Source organism: Dromaius novaehollandiae, chromosome 8 (assembly GCF_036370855.1).
Source record: "Dromaius novaehollandiae isolate bDroNov1 chromosome 8, bDroNov1.hap1, whole genome shotgun sequence".
Classification (NCBI taxonomy): domain Eukaryota; kingdom Metazoa; phylum Chordata; class Aves; order Casuariiformes; family Dromaiidae; genus Dromaius; species Dromaius novaehollandiae.
The window spans coordinates 42,520,955-42,542,298 of record NC_088105.1 but is presented as its reverse complement, the minus strand read 5'-3'; the positions used below and the strand labels follow the sequence as shown (position 1 = coordinate 42,542,298).

At 36.7% G+C, this 21,344-nt stretch overlaps 1 protein-coding gene across 7 annotated transcripts in view; it reads left to right on the top strand.

The window, feature by feature from the left end:
- LRRIQ3 (leucine rich repeats and IQ motif containing 3) overlaps positions 1 to 21,344 on the top strand; it is a 34,622-nt gene that overhangs the window by 1,752 nt on the left and 11,526 nt on the right. For 4 of the 7 annotated variants that reach the window (XM_064516371.1, XM_064516369.1, XM_026098536.2 and 1 more), the window contains exons 2-5: positions 570 to 865; positions 2,164 to 2,487; positions 5,913 to 6,046; positions 15,323 to 15,488. In XM_064516371.1, coding sequence (XP_064372441.1) covers positions 605 to 865; positions 2,164 to 2,487; positions 5,913 to 6,046; positions 15,323 to 15,488 — 885 coding nt within the window. In that variant the 5' untranslated portion in view covers positions 570 to 604. Of the gene's footprint in view, positions 1 to 569; positions 866 to 1,765; positions 2,488 to 5,912; positions 6,047 to 15,322; positions 15,489 to 21,344 lie in introns of those variants that run through there. The other 3 variants (XM_064516372.1, XM_064516373.1, XM_064516374.1) reach the window with 3 other exon arrangements.

The following is a 21,344-nucleotide window of genomic DNA, read 5'->3' as shown; positions in this document are numbered from 1 at the left end:
TTCTGTAAGAGCAAAACTGCACTAATATTTTAACTGAATTGGAAATCTGGAGTGTGCGTTTTTCTACAGAAACTGTGGTTACCCAGTGGCAGAAATCACATACGTCGTTGGTGTGCGTTGTTAACGGCTGTCTCGCCTCCCGCCGGCGATGCTCGCCTCCCTTGTGCTGCAGTGGTTGGTATACCCAGCCTTACGTGTGGCCTGGGCCTGCAGCCCTTGCTTGGGTGCGGTAGAGAAGATGGATTAATAAGCAGCTCATTGTATTTGTGTACGAACGTTTAGTTGGGTAAATAAAATGTCAGTGTTGTGGAATCAAGCCAATAGTTAGCAAAGTACTTTCTGTGACCCTTTGGAATACAGTATGTTGTATAGAATATAATATTAGCACGACAGTATTTCTTACTTAAACAATTAGTCCCACCAGTTTTTTTTCTGCCTTGTGGGTATGTGGTATTTCATAAGAAGTATTGTAGCAAATATCTGGATATTTACTTTTTAATCTGAAATACTGTTTTTAAAGCTGAATACACATAGCCTATTATGTACTCTTTTTTTTCTTCTTTTCCTAGAACTGTAAGTGATGAATGAGAGCAGATAGCTCATCATGAAGAAGTTAACCGACTATCTTGTCCCTACTTCAAAAAATATGATACTTGAATGTGGACAAACTATTGATCAAAGTCTTGGAAAAGAGCTAGAAGATCTGGTCATAGTTCAGTTAAATGGGCTGTATCTAAAGAATGTGGAACATTTGCAATATTGTTTTTCACTTAAAATATGCATCCTGTCAAATAATTTCATTACGAATATTGATTCACTTGTGTGTTGTCGTCATTTAGTTGAACTGGATCTCCATGGAAATCAGGTAAATAATAACAGTTATGAAGAAGCAGAAGCTATGTTAATTTGTCTTTAAACTTGTGTATTTGCATCCCTTAGGAACAATATATATTTTGAATGAAGTATGAGTTGTTTATGGAGGAAGCTCTTCTGATTTAACATGTTCCATTTTTACTAAGAACTGGGAGTTACGTTTTTGCTTCACACAATTAAGTGGGAGTTTTGCCATTAGTGAGAATGAGACAAGCATTTTTCCCCATGACTACCCTGCTGTTTGTTAAGAAAGCATTTTATACAAGGGAGTTTCAGTTTTTGAGGTCTCCCTTCATTTGTTAACTTAATGGAAGTGGTGATGATGACATCATCAGTTAGTTACATGTGAGTTCACAAAGGTTTTTCAGCGTTCAAATGGATATGGGATTTGGCTGAAGAGCTTTAGTATGAAGTGTTTTGCTGTACAGGCAAATGGTAAAATAACTTCTCCTCAGTATTTTGTACATGTTTTAGATCACATAAATAGACAATAGAAAAAGTCTATGTGACAGTTTATATATTGTAACCTGGTGATGATGTATTGTTCTTGCTGTGTGTTGAAGTGCTTCATCTGTCTGGTTTTAAATACTTAAAACAGAAGGTCATCTGCTGCTTCCCCTATCCCTGAACTTACTGTTAAGGTTTTTTGGTAGATATTTCGTATATATTTTCCACTTCTCAGTTTTAATCTATTGCTCTTCTTAAAGATACGATAAAAGTGTGGGGTTTTTTGTTTTGTTTTTTTTTTAAATTAATGGGGAAGTCTGCCTACCTGGGATTAAATATGTTATGTAATGGTAATAACGTCTGTGCCATGTGTCAGTGGGAATCTCACTACCGATCACCCTTTTAGTTCATGGAACAAAAGCTGAGCTTTAATCTGCTGTTTCAGATTTGTCCTTCTGAGTTTTATGTACTGGACATGAGACAGAACGAACCACAAAAAGGAAAATACTGCAGTCCTCTTTAGAAGAACCTAACCCCAAATTCCCAGTCTAATGTGTGATTTGCAGTAACTTCAGGTTTGTCAGATGTGTAAAAAGGTGGCGTTGTAATGAATCACTCAAAAGAGCGCATTATCTTTCGTAGTTACAGTGAGTAACATCAGAGTTACATGTTTAGTATGGTCATCGTGCAGTGATGGAGGCCAGATTCAGCCCTAGCCCTTGTCTAGTCAGTAAATTTGCTTCTGTTTATTCCAATACTGATCTGGCTGTATGTGATGTTTTATAATCTTAGGTGTTTAAAAAACACATTTTTCTGAAGGATGAATTTTCATCATTATTTCAGATACAGCATCTACCAGGCCCAGTGTTTTGGGAAGGCATGAAGGAATTAAATCTACTGTATCTTCATGATAATGGAATTGGAAAACTGGATGATGTGCATGCATTATCTTGCTGTCCTAATCTGATAGGCCTCACCTTGTTTGACACTCCACTGAGCCTGAAAATAGCCTATAGGCATAGTGTTGTTAACTGCATTGCCTCTCTCAAAGCATTGGATTACTACGTAATTTCTGATGAGGAAATTGTTGAGGGATGGAAACTTCCTGAAAAATATAAATCGTTTTGCCATTGTCTTTTCCTTGATTTCTGCCCTGTTGCTAGAAAGGTAAGCCGTCTCATAGCAGCTAGTTTTCTAAAAGGTTGAGTTGTGAGAATTTTTTTTTAACTGCATGGCTCTTGTTTGATTAGAGCTTCATTAACACAGTACTTTATTGAACTGTGTTATGATTAGGGATCATTACTGAAAATGTTTATCTGACTGCTGCTGCATAATGTTTTTAATGTGATGTAGTGAAATTGTATGGTATCTTTTTTCAGAATGAAAAATTTATATATTGAAAAGAATGCTTAACTGAAAATACGCAGATACTAAGTTTCCCAGTGCTTTTTTCCTCCATGTTTGTATTGTTTGGTGCATCCTTTCATTAAAAAGATATAGCATCATATATGACCTTTTCGTACCTGTCATAACTCATTTAGCTTCCCAGTTTGAATGATTTGCAAAGCCACTGTGCTGGGCTCTAGTCACGCAGGCCTCCTTTTACAAACAAAATGAATGGTTAGTGCCTAGGTCCGTGTGCCTGCGCGCCAGCGCTGACGGCAGGGCTGACGCAGGCGGTCGGCCCCGCCGGACCAGCCAGGCAGCCTTCCTGGCAGGGCTGACGCGGGAGCTTAGTTACGTCCCCACAGCTTTGTCTTGGGGTCTCGCCGCCCTGTCTTCACGCTTAAATAGGCGGGGGCATTTCTCTGCCTCCGAGGCCAAGTGGCACGCAAAGGTAAGTTTTGGAAACCTTGCTCAAAATCTTGTTTCTACTTACGTAGTAAGACAGTAAACACACAGATGTAGACACAAGAAGTCCGTATTATATTGCCTTCCTGGGTTTCCTTCCGACTCTGCACCACGTTGTCCAGAGCCTTCCCGTACATTTCCTTGTCTGTTTTTTATAGAAGTCTTGCAGCACGCTTTTTCTCATCTTGGCCAGATCTACAGCTAAACTAAATACTTCTTTCTTACTTCTGTACTAATTTGTTTTCCTGTATATTCAAGGCTTCCCATTTGTCTTTGTAAAATGTCCCCATTTATTCTCATTGTGAGCCCTTTCTAAACATTTTCATTGTCGTTTCAGTTACTTTGTCCTTGGGGAACCCAAGTCCTTTACCTGAGAGCAGATAGGGAAAAATTCATTCTGCCTCTAGCCATTCTCTGAGCCTAGTAGTTATTGTAAAGTATCGTCCATTTTTCTAGGCCAGTGGGTATGTTGTAATTTTTCATCAAAACTGGGTGCATGGAGATGTTTCACGGTAAAATGATTGTTTACTTCCCAATGTTAACCAAAATCTGTATCTTAAATACAGGCATGATCTCGCATTACGTTTTGCTCTTAGGACCTTACTTTTCGTATGCTGTTATAAACTGATTGTTGCCATGGTGGCTAAGGATAGCAAAGACACCACACAAAAACATTTAAACTGTCTTTTTAGATTTCTGCCCGTATTTTGTGAATGGCAATACTTTATTTGATTTTACTCAGATTCCTTTTGAACAAAGCTACTGCACGTGGATAATTTCAAGGGCCTGTTAATAATCAATCATTATTCTACCTGTAGAGTTTGAACTATACCAATGATTTAAAAAGAAATAATTGTTTAGATTTTCACTTTCAGTTTTAGAAACAGAAGTTAAAAAAAAAGGATTGAAAAATCATGTGCATAGAACAAACCATACTTTGGTTTTAGTTTAGCAGAATTTGATTTTCTAGGGTCTGTAAATCCACTACCATTGTGTGATATGAAAATGTCTGTTATTTGCTTTTGCCAAAATAAGATAATGTGAGAGGGTACCTCACAATCAAAAATACCTAATAACTCTCCTGTGAACCAAAATTTTGGATCTGAGCAATGCTGATCATCAATATTTTTGAATCTTTTCTGACTTTTTATGTCAGACAGTTGTCTGTCTTTTACTCCTATGGAGAGTACACCAGCCTCTTATTTTATGAAAATAGGAATTGAGACTGAGGATCAGACCAGTGCTTCATTTATTCATAGTTTTTGTTGAAGTAATAATGCAGCCAGTTGCTGCACAAGAGAATGCATAATATCCATTAGCTGATGCTATCTCTTTGTAGTAGAAAACTAACACATTAAAGCCAATCAGAAACATAAGTAATACTGTGATCGTATTAAGTTGAGTGACATGTGCAGCTTCTGTCTATCCTGATAAGAGATACTGAATAAGGTACAAACATAAAAATGGACTTCCAGTCTTTTTAACTTAAAAATAAGGTGCAAGGTTCTGGAGAGATTGATACGAGACTTGTAGAGCACTACATGAATTCCTGGAAAGTGGAGTTTGGCTTGAGACAGGTAGCTTCCATGGATAATTATTGGTGTTCATGAATTACACATTTCTGAAGTCTGAAAACATAGGAAGAGTCCCCAAAACAAAATACCGTTAGTTGAGAAGAACCGAAGAATTACTAAATGCACTTGAGAAACAGCAGCCTGAATTTACCTGCTATGCAGTGTCCCCACAGAAATGTGTGCTTTTCTTCTTACAGGATACAGTTATTTTTCTTACCTATGATCTTCAAATGGTTCGGTGTTACTGTGTGTGTCTGCTGATGTGACTAAGCCACCCATATTTCGTAAACTTTTGATTTAAGAAACATTCTATACTACAAATTAGTGTATTTCTGTAGCATTTTACTTCACTTTTTTAGAAGCCTCTCTTTGTTAAATAGCTTTTCACAAAGTCCATGAATAAATGATGAAAAGATATTTTCATCTTCTTCATTCTCTTTATTGATCTTTTCTGCATCTGAATGTCCGTAAGTTCTCCTGTGCGACTGAAAATGGCAGACATTGTTTTGGGCCAGATCCTTGGAGGGTTTTTTTGTGTGAACAGTTTCAAAAATCTGGAGCCTGTAGCTGAGAAGAAACTTACACTTCTTGTTAAATGAAACAAATACTTTTTTTTCTCTTGAGGATTAGCAAAACCCTATGGGAGAGTAATCTGTGTTGTATTTTTTATTGAATATATATGCAGTAAAAATAGTCTCATTTTTATAATGCCTTATAACATAGTTATTCATTAAAGAGTAACTGTAAATGCATATATTTGATAACTTTATTGAATAAATATTTTTTCATTGTCCTGTATTTGCTAGTAAAAATAGTGCTTTAATAACCTTTATCTGTAAGTTGAGAAGAACCTTTCCTGTGAAGTAAAAGGAGAAATATTTCTGAAGTAGGAGGATTGTGTTCCACGCAACTGTTGCCATGTGTGTTTTACATGAGAAAGATACTGCTTAGGAATGAATCCCCAGTCTAGTTTCAATGACAGAAAGATTTACTCTGCTTAGTTAAGTTTTCTTTCAGGAAAGTGCCTGATTCTCCTTTTGATCTTCAGGTATGGGGTGAAATTTAAGATAATCTCTTTTAAATCTATGTTTTGAAAATTATATATGATAGAAATATAGATTTTAGGGCACATGGTGTTCAACAGATTTTTCATTTGAATTCATGCAGGAAGGAAACGCTGAAGAGGCATTAAGTCGGGTAAAAGATGTCATTTCAAAAATCAATCGTGTGTTAGCGCACCATTCACCAATCATCATTGTTCAAAGATGGATAAGGGGATATTTAACTAGAAAAAGACTTGGGTATGTATTTTTCTTTTAATTTAATTTAATTTACTTCAAGGGAAGAGTTTTTGAAAAAAGCAGGTTTTAGCATAGTTATGCTTCAGTATAGTCCTGATCATTTTTATAGAAGGTAAATATTAAGGATTTCAGCCATTACTGAAGATAACACAAACAATGTACATATTGGTATTTTAATAGTAATGATGATATTGGGTGCTACAATATTAGAAGTATGCATGCTGCATTCAACAAGATATTTGTGTTGTCCTTGAGAGTGAGCTGTTGGAGTCTCAGCATTTGTTTGCTAATATATTTAGTTTAATATGTTAATAGGCGAGTGGCAGAAGACAAGTACTATGAATAGCATCTCTGTTGCAGATAAAATCACTACTGCAATATTATTTTATTTTCATTTTCTCTTGCATTGTTTAGAGGTTGATTGTATTTCCTTGTGAAGATATAAAACAACTTCATTTTCATATAAAACTGCCGATACATTTTAACTACAAGAGCAATTACTCCAATAACAATGATAAGGAGAAGGTTTTTGATATTCATATTGTAGAATACTGAGTTGGATAACTGTATCAAGAAGTGTGTATATTGGGATTTTGCTGTTTTTTCAGATCATAAAGCTGAAATTATTTACAAAAATTATTCAGACTTAACACATTTTTACTCTTTGGTCAGGTACTTGATAATAAATTGTATTGTCAAGAGTTACCTGAGCTATAGCTGTTCTACCTTTTGCAAATAGAGTTCTAAAGTGGGAGAAGCTTATGAAAATCTATGCTTACTATACTGTCTTTCTTGGGGGGGGGGGGGGTAGGTCTCTAAGTTAAGAATGGAATTAACCATTTATTCCTCAAGTGACAATATAGGCTATTCCAGGAGAGCAGATGCTGCCCTAATAAATCTTGCAAGTGGTTGATTTATCTAGAGAAAGGTGACTTTTCTTTCTTTCTTTCTTTTTTTTTTTTTTTAAGAAAAGCTAAGTCATACTAGGATAAATTTTTCCTAAAATCTAAATATCTAAATTGAAGAGTCTACTGGTAAGAGTAACAGTTCACCTTAGCTAGTCACAACTGTAGCAGGAATACACACATATGAAAGGTCTAATTAAAAAAAATAAAAGCAACCCTTCATTTGAGGGGAATACTGCTAGATGTTACACATACTTGTCTGTATGGTTCTGATAAATGACATTCTTCACAAATAGAGTAGTTCTTGATTTTGTACGGGATCACTGAAATATTAGTCAGAAATACTCACTGGCTGCTGAGATGAAAAGTCATCGCTTCATTCTTGAAAGGTTTTCTTTCACAGACTTTTTCTTTCTTGCATGATTTGTGTTATTAGGTTGCTAGAATGATAGCAGAGCAGAGGCTCAAGAGCCGGGAGACTTGGGGTCTGATCGTGTGTGGCACTTTTGGTGTATCACTCTGGTGGAATTGCTGAACTTCAATGTGTTTTAGTTTTCTTTGTCCCCCCTGAAAAATAAGGATAAACTTGAAAAAAAAATATATATCTATTTTTAATCTAAGATGAAAGTATGTTATTAAAAGAATCAGATGCACTAAGGACAAGCTCATTCATTTTTATAATAAGTTATACTGGTTTAAGTGAGGGCAGTATTTCATTCTAAGCCATTGAATTGTTTTTCTCTGATTTGGCAAATTAATTGATATTATTTTGATAAGAGATGCAATTCTGTTCATTGAACTATTTCTTCATTCTTGTCTTTTTTTGATAAATCGGTATAGTGCATCCTAACTCCATAGGGGACGTGGTTTATTTTGTGTGCATTTCTCTCCAGCTTGTATATTCATCTGTGCTTTTATACAGTGTGACAATTTGTAGTATTCTGTACTGTTACTTGTGTCCTTGGAATGGAGTCATTTTATTTGACCAACAAGTTTTGGGTAGTTTGACATTTTAACGTATAGTTGCTCTCTTATTACTTTCATGAAGTAGGCTGTTTTCTTAAAGTCTTCTAGAACAAGGGTATACCTACAGTTTTTATTTACCATCTCTACTGTCTAGTATAAGAATATATTAACAGAACATCAAAGTATTATTATACTTCAAAGGGGGAGAATTCCCTTATATAAATGTTTAGACTATATTGTCAAAAATGCATTTATCCTTACAAAGTACATAGGAATCTTCAAAGGGATGAAGTGCATCATACAGAATTTACTTATTTTAATTGTCACTAACTTTGGTAAGTTGAAATATATTTATATGCTTTCCATTGTCTTTTGTATATCTGGAATGAAAAAGGGTTCTCATGAATAAATAAGGCAGCGATGCAGAAGAATGCCTGTGGAGCAGGGTATAAAATAATTCAACTTCATTCAACATAGTCAATAAAAGGTTAGTTTTGAGGGTCAATTACTCCTCTTCTTCGTGCCTCTCCTCACCAAAATGGGTGGTGGTGTACATGAAGCCTCAGCTTTGGTTATCTAATTTTTACAGAACTGTGGTTTTAGGTATGAAAGAGTCAATTTTGGCCTTAGCCTTTCCGTAGTGGCAGTTTACAGAACTGTGGTTTTAAGTATGAAAGAGTCAATTTTGGCCTTAGCCTTTCCGTAGTGGCAGTTAAGTTCTGTACAGTTTGCTCTGCATGGCATGTTGTCCTGCTTCTAAGCGATGTCATGTTTGTTTTGCTTGTGCGTAAAGGCTCTCACTGCAGTGTTTTCAAGAGCAAGGCTTGCCTGTTGTACGGTCTTGTGAACACTTTCCTTTTCTCAGCTGTTGCTGCAGTTGCTTGTTTCGGCGGTGGCCGGAGACCCTGCCGAGAGCAGGACCCGGGGCCGTGGCCGGGCAGGGTGCGAGGCCGCCTGGACGGGCCCTGCGAGCCCGGCACTCGCTGGTGCTCACGGGGCGCTGTACCGTGCTCCCAGAAATGGGTCCTTCCCTATAGCCTGCCTTCCATCAGGAAGGATTATATATTATAATTAATATCCATCAGGATATTAGTTAGGGGGTGTGTGTGTGTGTATGTGTGTGTATATATATGTGTGTGTATACATATGAAGAAAAAAGGATCTCTTTCGTGTTAGTATTTTCCCAATTCACATTCCTTCCTGAGAATCATTTTTTATTTTGTATTCTGTCCATCAGAATAGTAATCAAGACAGATACAGGATCATGACATTATTTTTCTGGCTATTGATCCTCCTATTTCGATTTGTCTTGGTGATATTTTAATCTATTTTTAGATAGTGGATTAAAAAAAGAGATAAACATTTCTGTGCTCCAGCGATAGTTTTGTTGAACTGCTAAGCTTATGAAGAGTGACAGTTTCTGTATTATTTTGAAAAATGAAGTTTTTCCTTTGGGAAAGTGACATTTTCTCTCTCCAGCTACCTAATTAAAAACAACCTTAAAACCTGAGCAGTGTGGGTTTGCGGAGCGGTGTGCTGTGCTTGGAGGAGAGCTGGTGGAGCTGCTGTTGCCGCAGTGTCCCGGCTAGACCGTCAGCCCGGGCCGTCTCAAGAACCTGGTAAAGATGCACTTGGCTGCTCCCACGGTTCCCATGGTTCTTGCTTGCAATGAATGAAGCAAGTTTCCGCTCGTGCTGTTTGGTGCACAGGATCTGAAGAGTCCCAGTGTTCATCAGCAAAAATAGGCTACTCTAGCTTCCCAACCAGCTCCATCTTTTAAAAATGTATTTTAGGTGTGAGGAGAAAAAAAGCTTTAAAATGGAGAAATACTATGTCCAGAATTTTCCATTCCTCTGCAGTGGGTCACATGATTTTCCTTGTTATTTTGTGGAATTCCTTGGTTATGGTAAGCATTGTATCCTAGTGATCCAGAAAAAAATGGTTTATGGTTTTTATTAGCTCGTTATTAATAACATGGAGAATAAAGCGTATCAGCACAATTTGGCTAGAAAACAACTACTATACAAGGTTCGTAGTAATGTCTAATGAGGTTTTCATTACACTGATGCCATTAATGTCTAATGAGGTTTTCATTACACTGATGCTATTAGAATGTTACTGTAAAACATAAACTTCTGCCAAGTGCTTCCCCACTGCAGGGTGCTTTGAAGTGAGTTTGCCAGGAAGAACCTTCCACAACATCAGTGTGTATTTGTTACAGGCGAATGAATGCAAGTTGCCGAGGATCCTATTACGACTAGCAAAGTGTGAACAAAAAAAGCCACGGGCCCTGGTTTTTGTTACTGGTGCTTGAGTTGTGTTTATTTGGACTTGTTCATCAGCCCAGAACTTTTTTTAGCTAGTCGCTGTTCCTGCATTCTTTATCAGCTCCATTCTTCTGTCCGTTCGGATGTCAGTAATTCTGTGATAGGTGTTCCTCTTCTGCCATTTAATACATTCACATATTGTTCTTGCTAACATTTTCAGCTGTGTATTTTCTTATTTTCTTTTGCAGTTGTTTTCTTCCATGCTCTAAACAGCTCACTCTACTCTTAGTTTATTACCTGTAGAAATATAGGGTTCATTTATTTTGCATAAAATATTTGTGCTCCCTTCTTTCCCCATTTATGCCATGCCTTCTGGAGTTAAACATTTTTAGTTGATGGTGAATGCATATTGTGAAATGTTTGTTCGTATTGACTAATAACACGCTTCTGGTAATGCTCATCCTGAAAGCAATGGACTGCTCTAGACATAAGCTCTCTATAGTGAAATAAGCAATTACCTTAGTTACATTTTTGTCTCACGCTGCTTCATTTTAGCCTGATTTTTCAGTTGTCTCATCTCTAGGCAAAACCATCCCAGTCTGTTTAGTCTCTCTTCCTTAAAAAGCTGTTAGGAATCTTTGATTATCCTGTTCACCCCTCTGTGTATTTTCCATTCCAGTGAATCCTTTGGGATGTCCAGCACTCCCCAGGACGGGTGTACTGGAGGTGTCCTGGGAACTGGCACAGCCATGTAATATACTGCTCTGTCTTGTTCTGTCCTTTCCTCATAATTCCCGTCATTTATTTTGGATTTTTTTTTTTGGTGGGTGCTGAACAGTGAACTGACTTTTCATTGAATTGTGTGTTAGAACTCCAGGATCTCTTTTCAGACTGGAAATAGCTAGGTCAAAGCCCCATATTATGTACTTTAAGCTTTGATTGTTTTTCTGATGTTCATCACTTTGCATTTATCAGTACTGAATTTTTTTTTATTTAATGTTTTATTGTCATTCCATATCATGAGATCCTTCCGTAACTCTTTGCAGTCAACTTTCTCTGTTATTATCCTGAATATACTAGTATAATGTAGAATAACAGTGTATGACAGCAAGCTTTGTCATCTATCTTTTTTCAGTCATTTATGAATATGTTGAACAAGACAGGCGTTCACTATGATCTCTGAAATGCCACTGGTGATCTTTTGCCAAACTGATCATTTCTTTTACCCTTCATTTCCTTTTTTGTAGTTAGTTAGTTATGCCTTAGAAAACCTTCTTTTATCTCATAACGGCTTGCTTTCTTCAATGTCGTTTCTATCAGTGTGCCTTTTTGGTGATATAGACTTAATGGTTTGTGGTTCCATGGTTTCCTCAGACACCTATTTAGAAGTTGGCGTTAAATTCACTACCTTAGCTTCCTCAGATACCAGGGCAACTTAGGTGGTAGTTTATGCATCACAGTTACCTGTTCAGCTCATTCACAGCTGAGTTCTTTTGAACTCTTACATGTAGACTATTTGTTTCTGGCTTTTCTAAAACCTCGTGTCAGTACTTGAATTTGAGACAGACCTTCAAGTGCATCCAAGAGCTAGCACTGAAGACTGAAATGGTTAGACTTCTTGCATACCGCGGTGGAAATAGTGGAATTATAACATCATGTATTTACAGGACAGATGATAAAAGAACTGCTGTGCAATGCAGGACTCTGTAGGTTGAAATACACTACTTTGCAGAAAGTTCTGGGCACTATGTCAGGGTCATATACTGCAGAAATTTGTAGGTGTTGCCAGTTCAGTAGTGTGTCTCATTCCTTTAGGGGTCTTTAAAGGTGTGGTCTGTGTTATTCACCAAAAAAAAAAAAAAAAAAAACCATTCAAGATCAGGACTGCATGGTGCAAAGCACTGTAATATTGTATGCAAGTTACTGTCCTTGTGAAGTAGAAATCAGAGGATGGTTTGTCATATAGCTTTAAGTTGGTGAGGGGCTGTGAATCAAAGGATGAAAGGAGAAAAATGATACCTTGCTTTATTATTTTGTTGGGAGATTACGTGTATGCTGATAAGATTTGAGCAAGGACATTTGCTTAATACTTATCTGATGTATCTGGCGTTTGATATGAATTACTCCAATAAGATTCAAGCAGCATGACTGTTCACTAATTATTTTGGGATCTTAAAACAGCAGGATTAAACACAATCATTGCCATAGTGACAGAACTTGCACATTTTTCTGTGACTTTGACTCAAAACCTGCTGGCTTATTTATTCCAGTGTAGTATCAGAACTGTGTTATTTATTACAAAGCAAAAAGACGTGTTTTGCAGAATTATCTGTGCAAGTCCGATGTTACCATTCTGGAAGTACAGGGAAGTGGTGTCAATGCCCTGATCATTTTCAGACAAGAAACAAGTAGCTGTAATTGCTAAACACAGCTGTACTCTTAAACTAATAGATGTTCAATAGATGTTTAAAATTTTTGTCCTTCATGCTTATGCATTTTACAGGTTATTAATGCCATTTTACATATTACCGTAAAAACCTCAGTATCTCCATAATTGCTTGAAAACTGTTTCATTAGTATGTTAATATGAAGTCCTTGGCAGATAATGTTTTGTCAGTCTTTTTAGAGTACTGTACATTGCATTCTAAAAATTACATACTTATTCTTTGTACCTACTGAGTAATTACTGTGACTAGTCAGCGTTTCCTTGAAATGTGAAGATCACTTCCAGACAATCTTTCATTTGATTAAACTCTTCTTTTAACAGGCCAGAGTCAAATCTTTCAGGACAAAAAAAATGATCTTTTTATAGAAATAATAATCCTAATTCTTCTCATTTCTGATACATTAATATCAATCTTTACAGTTAAGTAAGGAATACCAGTGTAAATTTAGAATGACTGATGCCCCTTCAGTAACAAACCAACATTTAAATTGAAGCAAAAATGAACCTTGTTCAGTATTGTGTCTTTTTCAGTTACTAGTGCCAGGTGCTTTAGAAGAAGATTAAGCAAACTCATGAAAAATGTAATTCTAGAATTTACCTAATTTTCATTTGCTAAAGCACCGACTTGAGAGTTGGTGTCTAGAGCGGTGTGTCTGGGGAGGAGCGGCAAAGCAGGAGAAGGACGAGATGACTTCTGGAAAGGAGCTGAGGTCCCTGTATCATCATCATCCCGTAAGAGAGGTACTGCTGGATACCGCCAGGTTTACTTGGAAGGCACCATACCTGAACAGTTGATTTCTAGAATCATAATTTTTGAGGAGAGTAGGGTGCACCAGGTATGAGTTATATGCATAAGAATAGGCAACATGCTCATGTTTCTTTTTATGTGCACTTGTATTTATTTTAGTCTTTATTAATATTTGTAATCTTCATTTGAATGCTTATCTATGCCTTAAATCATTTCCATTTTCCCCCACCACATCGTTTCTAGTTAGTGTAATCAGAAATGAACAGTATCCTTGGTGAGAGTATACAATTGATTTAAAAGGTGGTTCTGTATCCAATTTATTTTGCCTGGCACCCATTTATTACATATTTTTGTTAGTCCTGCACATTAAATGGTTTTCCAGTGATGATCCATTGCTACAGCAATTTCCTTTAATGATTTTACCGATACTTTAGAAAGCAGTGAAGTTTTTCAGCAAGTCAAAATATTCCTTTAAATAACTCCTTTAACACTGAATTACATCTGCTGTTATTTGTTCATTTGCTTACCTTCATTAGTTTCCTCTAAAGATCCTCTAGACTTTACTGTCCCATTTAGTTTCATGACATGCACTTTTTGCCATGAAATAATAGTTAAAGATGACTAATAAATCCCTGTTAGACTTCTGGAGGGTATGCTTTATATCAACCATGTTCACTAATGTCCTGGCATGTTAAAAAATTCCAGTAGGGAGCAAGAAGGCATTTTTCTTTCTGCTTAGAAACTGTGCTGGTTTGTCTCTAATGTATGGGAGGTTTTTAGTTCTGTTTTAGTTTTGATCATTTTATTTGGTCCTGAAATAGGGCTCACTGTTGGTCTCTCATTTGCAGAATTACTGCTGATGCCTTAAAGAGAAGTGTGGCTTTTCCACTGGCATTTCTGTAAAGCGACTGATCTTAAATGAGAAAGAATATTATTTAGTTAGCAACCCGTTGGTTCACATATCCTTCAAAGAAACCCCACGTTAATACTGCAGTTCTGCCCTGAATTATATTGGTTAAGACCTTGCAGCTGACTTCAGTGGGAGAATCGGCTTTGTGGGTGTGAGGGCAAACCCTCGACAAGAGTGGGAGCGGCATGGATAAAGCTCTGGGTTAATGGCGGTGTGGCACAGCACAGCGACAAGGAGATGGAGTAAACGTGGCACCAGGCAGCAGCAGGATTTCTTCTCAGTGCCCGATGACGATGCTCCAAGGCTGCGGGAAAAATGCTGATCGTTGTATATCACTGATCCAGTTTTGTTACCACTGCCATCATTTTGGGGGGCTGTATTATACGAGACTGATTATGTCTAATGCTGTTTAAGTGATATAACTCATGTTTAAATAGAGTTGTTGACTGTAAACAGGTGAACAGGTGAAAGACTCCATCATGCTTACCAGAACACTGTAGTTTTCATTTTAATAGCTGTGAAAAGCAGGTAGTCTGTGCGACATAAGTCAAGTACCTGATTCCACCTTCTAAATAGGACGGGTTCACCTTATTAGAAGGCTGTTAAATTCCCAGTTTAGATAGGTTAACTTTGGTACAAGTAGACCTCTCAATGTTCTGCTGTGTTTCTAATTGATGTCAGTCAGTTGGTCCACCCCAACTTGGCAGACTTAATACAAATGTGAGATTCTTCCTAGAGCCTTTGTGTGTTTCTTATCTGGGTATATCACTGTGTATTATGTATGAAAAAATATTCTATTGCATATTTCAGCAAGGTGGATAAATAAAGTAAGCTTTAGGGATTTTAACTGTGGATTTTCTTAAATTTTTTAAAGTTTCTAACTAGATATTTCATTAGTATTAAATAAACATTTCAGTATGGAAGTTCACTTTACTTCAGCTGCAGCAAAGGAATTAACTCGAGTTTATTCCAGTTTTGAATATTACTTACTTTGTGTACTGTGAAATAGTAACAAAGTTTCTGTTTTTTTACAGTAGAATTCCTTTACATGAAGTTCCACTGCAGACACATTACAGAGATGAAGATAAACAAATTTATAGTCAAAGCACACCTTCAGTATGTGGTAGTAAAACCTTTATGTATCACATCATTAAACCAGGACAGAACACTAAGGATGGAAAGCATTCATCTGGGAAACAAGTAAGTGTGCTATTTAGAAACATTTTTTTTCCCCCTAAGAAAATGTCTGAGCTCTGCAAATACGAGTAAGAATCATTCCAAGCATTCCAGGAAAGACTCACCTGGCAGCAGCAGGTACCCTGAAATTCCTCAGAGGTTGTTAGGGGGCTCCTAGAGTCCCCTGACAACCTCAGATGAAGTTCCCAGAAGATATCAAAACAGAGCCCCAAAACTGCTGTGCAAAGTGCCCTGTCTGTTGGCTGCCTCTGTTGGCTGCGCTCTTTATTCTTGGTATTTGAGATTCTCTTTTACAAGCTGGAATTATGTTGACATTTAATGTAAATACAGGATAGAGGTCAATCTCTAGGCTTAAATGCTATATTTACATATGTAAAACCCGCAGTATTGATAAGTTACTTGTGTTTAAATGTCCTAGTGCTTGAAAATAAGTTGTTACAGAACTAATGCAAAACTGGATGCAAAGGGGAGTCAGTCAGGTGGGTTGTAAGGAGTCAGGAGCTAGGGAGTTACGGTAGGGCAGAGCTTTGGGGTAAGTTCTTGTGTTAGCTTTACTGCAGCATGACCCCATTGCTACTGCAACTGAAGCACAAGTATTTTATGTACTTGTCTATTACAACAATCTTTAGGTTACATGTATGCATATATAGTACTTTGCTATATTAATTGTTACTGCTATGGTGTTTTGCATACGCTCCCTGCCACCCAGCACAAGGTGCATGTTTAGATATGCCCATCTTTACAATGCTGTACTCTCTTCAGTGCTGTCAAATACAAAGAGCATTAGAAAACCCACTTTTATGAATGGAAGAAAAGGCTTGTTTTCTTTTTACATGTAACTCTCTCTGCTTTTCTGCCTTTTCTGTGTCTTTTTGCCCTTTATAGTGACAAGGTAGGATGGTATTGTCCTACTTTTGCCAGTTTAGGATAACTTCCTCTTCAGAGAAAAGAACTGGGATTTTCTTCTTTTTAAGTTAAAAAATAACAGAACTACTTCATGTAGGCTTTATGGCAGAAGAAAACGAGGTGTGAAAGATGAAAGGAAATTCAGAGTAAGTTTGGAAATCAAAGAAATGAGTTGGTAGAATTGTTGGGTTTGGTTCCTTCTTGTCTCTCTGGTTGATTTACCTATAACATCTATCTGTTCCTTCTTTAAGTGGACTTATGTTCTATGATTTTAATTTCATAATGAATTTCATATAGGAAAAAAAGTCTTAATGAGGAATGAGATTATTATTAATTTCTAACCAACCATTCTGATTATTTAAACTTAAAAGAAGCAAACATTACTGAAAAGATGGATTTGGGCATAGTTGTTCAGAAGCCAATATTTAGTAACAGAGGCATAATAACCATCCCTGTAGCCTGAAAAGTGTGGATTTTTTTTCTTGTCAGCTGTGTTTTCAGTGAAAGGATGTTACATCTTTATTCTTTGTGCTGGTCCAACAGAAATAGAGAAGTCCATGGAGCATTTCCTCAGAATTCTCTTTGATAATTTATGAAATATCTGACCTTAAAATAAGAACATTTTTATTAGAACTTTACCCTTTCTTTCCCTCGATTCTTTTCATAGTCTTTAACAAATGCGTAATGAGGTATTACATTAGTTGATTCATGCATTATTCTTATGAGTTTGGTCACTGGCTTCAGTTAGCAGATCAAGCTCTAACATTTGATCGAGTGAGTTAAAGGTTTCAGATACATGTTGCCTTGATTTTAACACACAGTTAGTGGTGTGCTTACTGTAGCTGAAGTTGAAATAAAGGGCAGAGTCAAGAAAACAAACAGCAGAAGGATGCTGTTGCCAACAGTGGAGAACTGTGAACTTTCCTGTGATGCGCAGTATTAATTTCTAGCTGTGTTAGTATTGTTTAAAACTGCCACTTGTCTTTGACTGTAGCAGTGCATTTGGGCGTATGTCGAAAATCAGTATACAGAGTTTCTATAAATAACATAAACCATAAAAAATAAAGTTTTGAACTAGGGGAGAATAATTTCGACCCTAGTAGGAGATGTGCTAGTGAAGGTGCTGTTTTTGAGTAAGACATCCAGAAAATCCTGACAGGTGGCAACTGTTACAGAAGCCCTTCAGCAGCGAAGTGGAACTGGCTCTCGTAACTATGATGAGATATTCGCATTTCGTATTAAATCTTGTAACACTAATGGTTTTGGAGAGTCTATAAACAAAAATAAGCCTTTTGAAAAACCTACCTAAAAGATTGGCTAATTTTGGTTAAATGTGTGGAAGAGTAATTGGTACAGCAGAAATGGGTACAGTGTCTTGAAATAAGTGTATAGTAGTTTAGCTTTAACATAAAAGAAAGCACAGGTTTTTGTTAAGGGATTAAAAAGTGCAATTACTGTTTAGTACATTATGTTACATTTGAAATGTTTTCAAACCAGATAGTCATGATCAAGCAATGAGTTACTTAGTTTTTGTCATTTACATCATGTTTGCTTATAAAGTCTCTGATTGTGAATGGGAATGGCCTGCCTCGAAGGGGCTGACAACTTCCCTACCCCTTGTTTTCCAAGCTGTGCCATGAGTCCTTTGTCCATAAATGTCCAAATCAAACATAAATCAGCTGCAGAACAACCCTGGTTTGCAGCCTGACCATTTAAGGTCTGAAAAGAATTTCTAGAATTGTGAAAAAGCTCAGTAGCTGATTCACAGACAGTTCTGAATAATTTGTGGAGTAGGCAGCCATGCAACAGAGGTGGAAGAGACAGTGAGGGATGGTAAACTTATCACCTGACGTAGCTGTGATACTTGACAATCACGGTCAGAAGTCATCAGTGAAGTCAGGCTGTATTTTTCTAGGTACTTGGAAGTGTAATGTTTGACTTCAGCTGATGATATTTCACAGAATCACAGAGTGGTTGAGGTTGTTGGAAAGGACCTCAGGAGATCATCTAGTCCAACCCCCTGCTCAAGCAGGGTCGCCTAGAGCACATTGCCCAGGATTATGTCCAGGCTTTCAAAATGAGACTGTTTAGGGATGTTGTATCTACAAAGTAGTTTTCGGAGCACCTGAATATAGTTTGTAAATAAATGTGCAATAGATTAGAGCCATAGAAAAATTTCAGTTGAAAGGGACCTGTGTCAGTCATCTAAGGTCCACCCTAGATGTTTGGGAAATAACATGTTCGAGAGCTCAAAGATACTGGTTCCATAGGATGAAGTGGTGGGTGAGTATGTGGATGAAATTGTGCTACCAGTTTTGTTCTGGAAAGCACACAAAAGCTGAAAGACTTGTATAACAAATCTTTTTACTGCATGTTTGCTTGTTTGTTTGTTTGTTTTTTTGGTGGATGAAGTAATGCAGGTACGTAGGAGGCTGATTCTGATTTCTGTTTAACCTCACTTTGTAGCAACAGAGTTGGAAAGATTTGATGTGGCCTTGGTGCTAACGGAGATCAGCCTCATCATCTCCCCTTTGCATAGAGATGTGAAAAGTTCTGTTTTATATATATATTATTTTCAGTTATTATTTCTGTTACAAAGCATTTCCCTTATTTTTCTTTTCAATATTAATCATTCTCAGGTCAGAGTAAATAACTCCTGAAAACCCGCATGGCTTTGATGACAAAATGTAATGATTTCAAACAGCTAGAACCGGTGACTGTTCCATAACTGCTGATGAGTCATAAAGTCAAGTCAAGGCCAAATCCAGCCTTAAATAAGCTGGGAAAATTCCATTAACACCAGTGGAGTTGCTTTATCTTGACCTGGACCTGAAGCCAACTTCAGCTTCAACACCTTTGGCATCTTTGCTTCTTGCTTTGCTTACGAAGCTGTAAATATTGAATTACCAAAGTCTGCTAAAAGCAGTATTTTTAAGACTCATAAAAAAGCTGAGCGATTCAACAAATAGAAATTGTTAGGGTGAGTGTCTATCTACAGAATTAGCCTTTTGTTTCTCCTTAGAAAGCACAATGAAAGTAAATATAGCTTAGTTTATAATGAATGTTGTTGGTATTGGTTTGTTAAAAAATTTAAAGATTAGAGAAAGGAATGGGAGACCTACATTAATTTTTTTTCCTAGCTGAATATTTTTATGTTTACAAGTTAAAATGTACTTCTAACAGTTATGAATTGGAAAATACTCCTTTTTGCAACTAAGGCTGACATAATGCTGGAGTATTTAAGAAAAAGGCTAGTTATCATTTTAGTAGTGAAATTGACGGCATCTACTGAAAGCTTCTAAATTGTTTTTCAACGCTTTTAGAGCAAATGTACTTAATATCTGTATGTATTATTGAAAAATTGGAATTCTGTCATGATTCAAGCCATTACATACAGCAGAGTGAAGATTAGAATAAATTGTTTTTATTCTGCATGACATTACTTTTCAGCAGCCTGACTTCCTTAATCAGTGAGAATTCATTCTTGCCCTGTGAATTTCATACCGGGGGATGGCATTTTCCATTCATTCAGAGGAAGAAAAAAATTTCCAGTAAATATATTTATAGGCAATAACTTCTTAATACTCCTTGGAGATTTGGAACATAGAATAAAATGGTTGGGGCAGCATTAGTATATATTACCAATTCTGTAAATTATCATAATATTATTTCTATAAATTTTGCATACTTACAGTACAGGAAAATGTTATTAACATCTCTTACTAATCAGAAAAATCACGTTGAGCTATCCTTATGCGAAGTAACCTTGTTCTTTGAAAGACAAAAGCAGCATCTTAAGAGAGGCACATTAACATTTAATTACTAAATATGAATGCAGAATTAACATGATTCTGGCTTTAGATATGCTTTTTCCTTGACCATTGTATTAACTGCCAGTTTTTGATACCATTGCCAGTACAAACATACATGGTTAAATTTACTGTACTGTTATTGTTTGACATAAAATGCAGAAACCTTTAAGTGTACTTTCTGAGGCTTTACTTTAACATATAGCCAAAGTACGTCTTTGTCCTGTTTCTGTTATATTTATACACAAAATTGCTTCAGATTATGCATCACTTACCTGCTGTGTAACAACACTGGTTATGTGCTTCCTCAAATTCAGTACTTTTCTTTCTTCGCTTCCGTACCTTGTTCTTCTGTTACTCATTTCCATACCTCACGGTGATACTGTAAAAATACTATGGTGATCACTTTCCCTGTTAGGATATTATTCACATTCCATATTTGCTTTTGTTGAATCTTTCAGTAAATTGTTTCAAAAACTGTGTCCTCCAGGTCTGAGGTATGCCTTCTAATTAATGAGAATAAAATAGTCTTTCTTGTATTAGCATGTATTTTTAACTGACGACCTCACTCCACAATTAGACCATGCAACTATTTGGTTTATTTTATAGGGGATGTATCTTCTTAGTATTATAAGAAGCTACTACCAGGAAAAAAAAATACTAATCTGCTGATGTTAAGATTGCTCCAAAATAATCACCTAGACCTATATTAGCATTTCTGGGCAAAGAAGGAGTAGCAGGATAAGAATATTAATGCAGTGATGGCCATCTCCTTCCCCTTGTAGAACCTGTTAGTAGCGATGTCAGAGTTCTGAAGAAATGCTTTAAGTTCAGAGTGTTGTTCAGGTGAAATACTGCTGTTAACAGCTAACAACATTCACAAGTGTTGCAGAAACCTTCCAGGAGCGTGAGCCCAAGTGGCTCACGTTCGTGATGGATAGAGCTGCAGAAGGAAAACAAAGCCGACGTGTGCATCTGCCATCAGCACAGTGACATGGTGCAGACACAGGTAAACACATGGTCTGCTTTACCTAGAGCAAGTACAGACCATACAACTACTAAATGTTGATGTCTTCATCACATTTTTACCTCAAAATACTTAAAGACATGATGTGCAACAGACATGGCTTTGTCTCTAATGGAT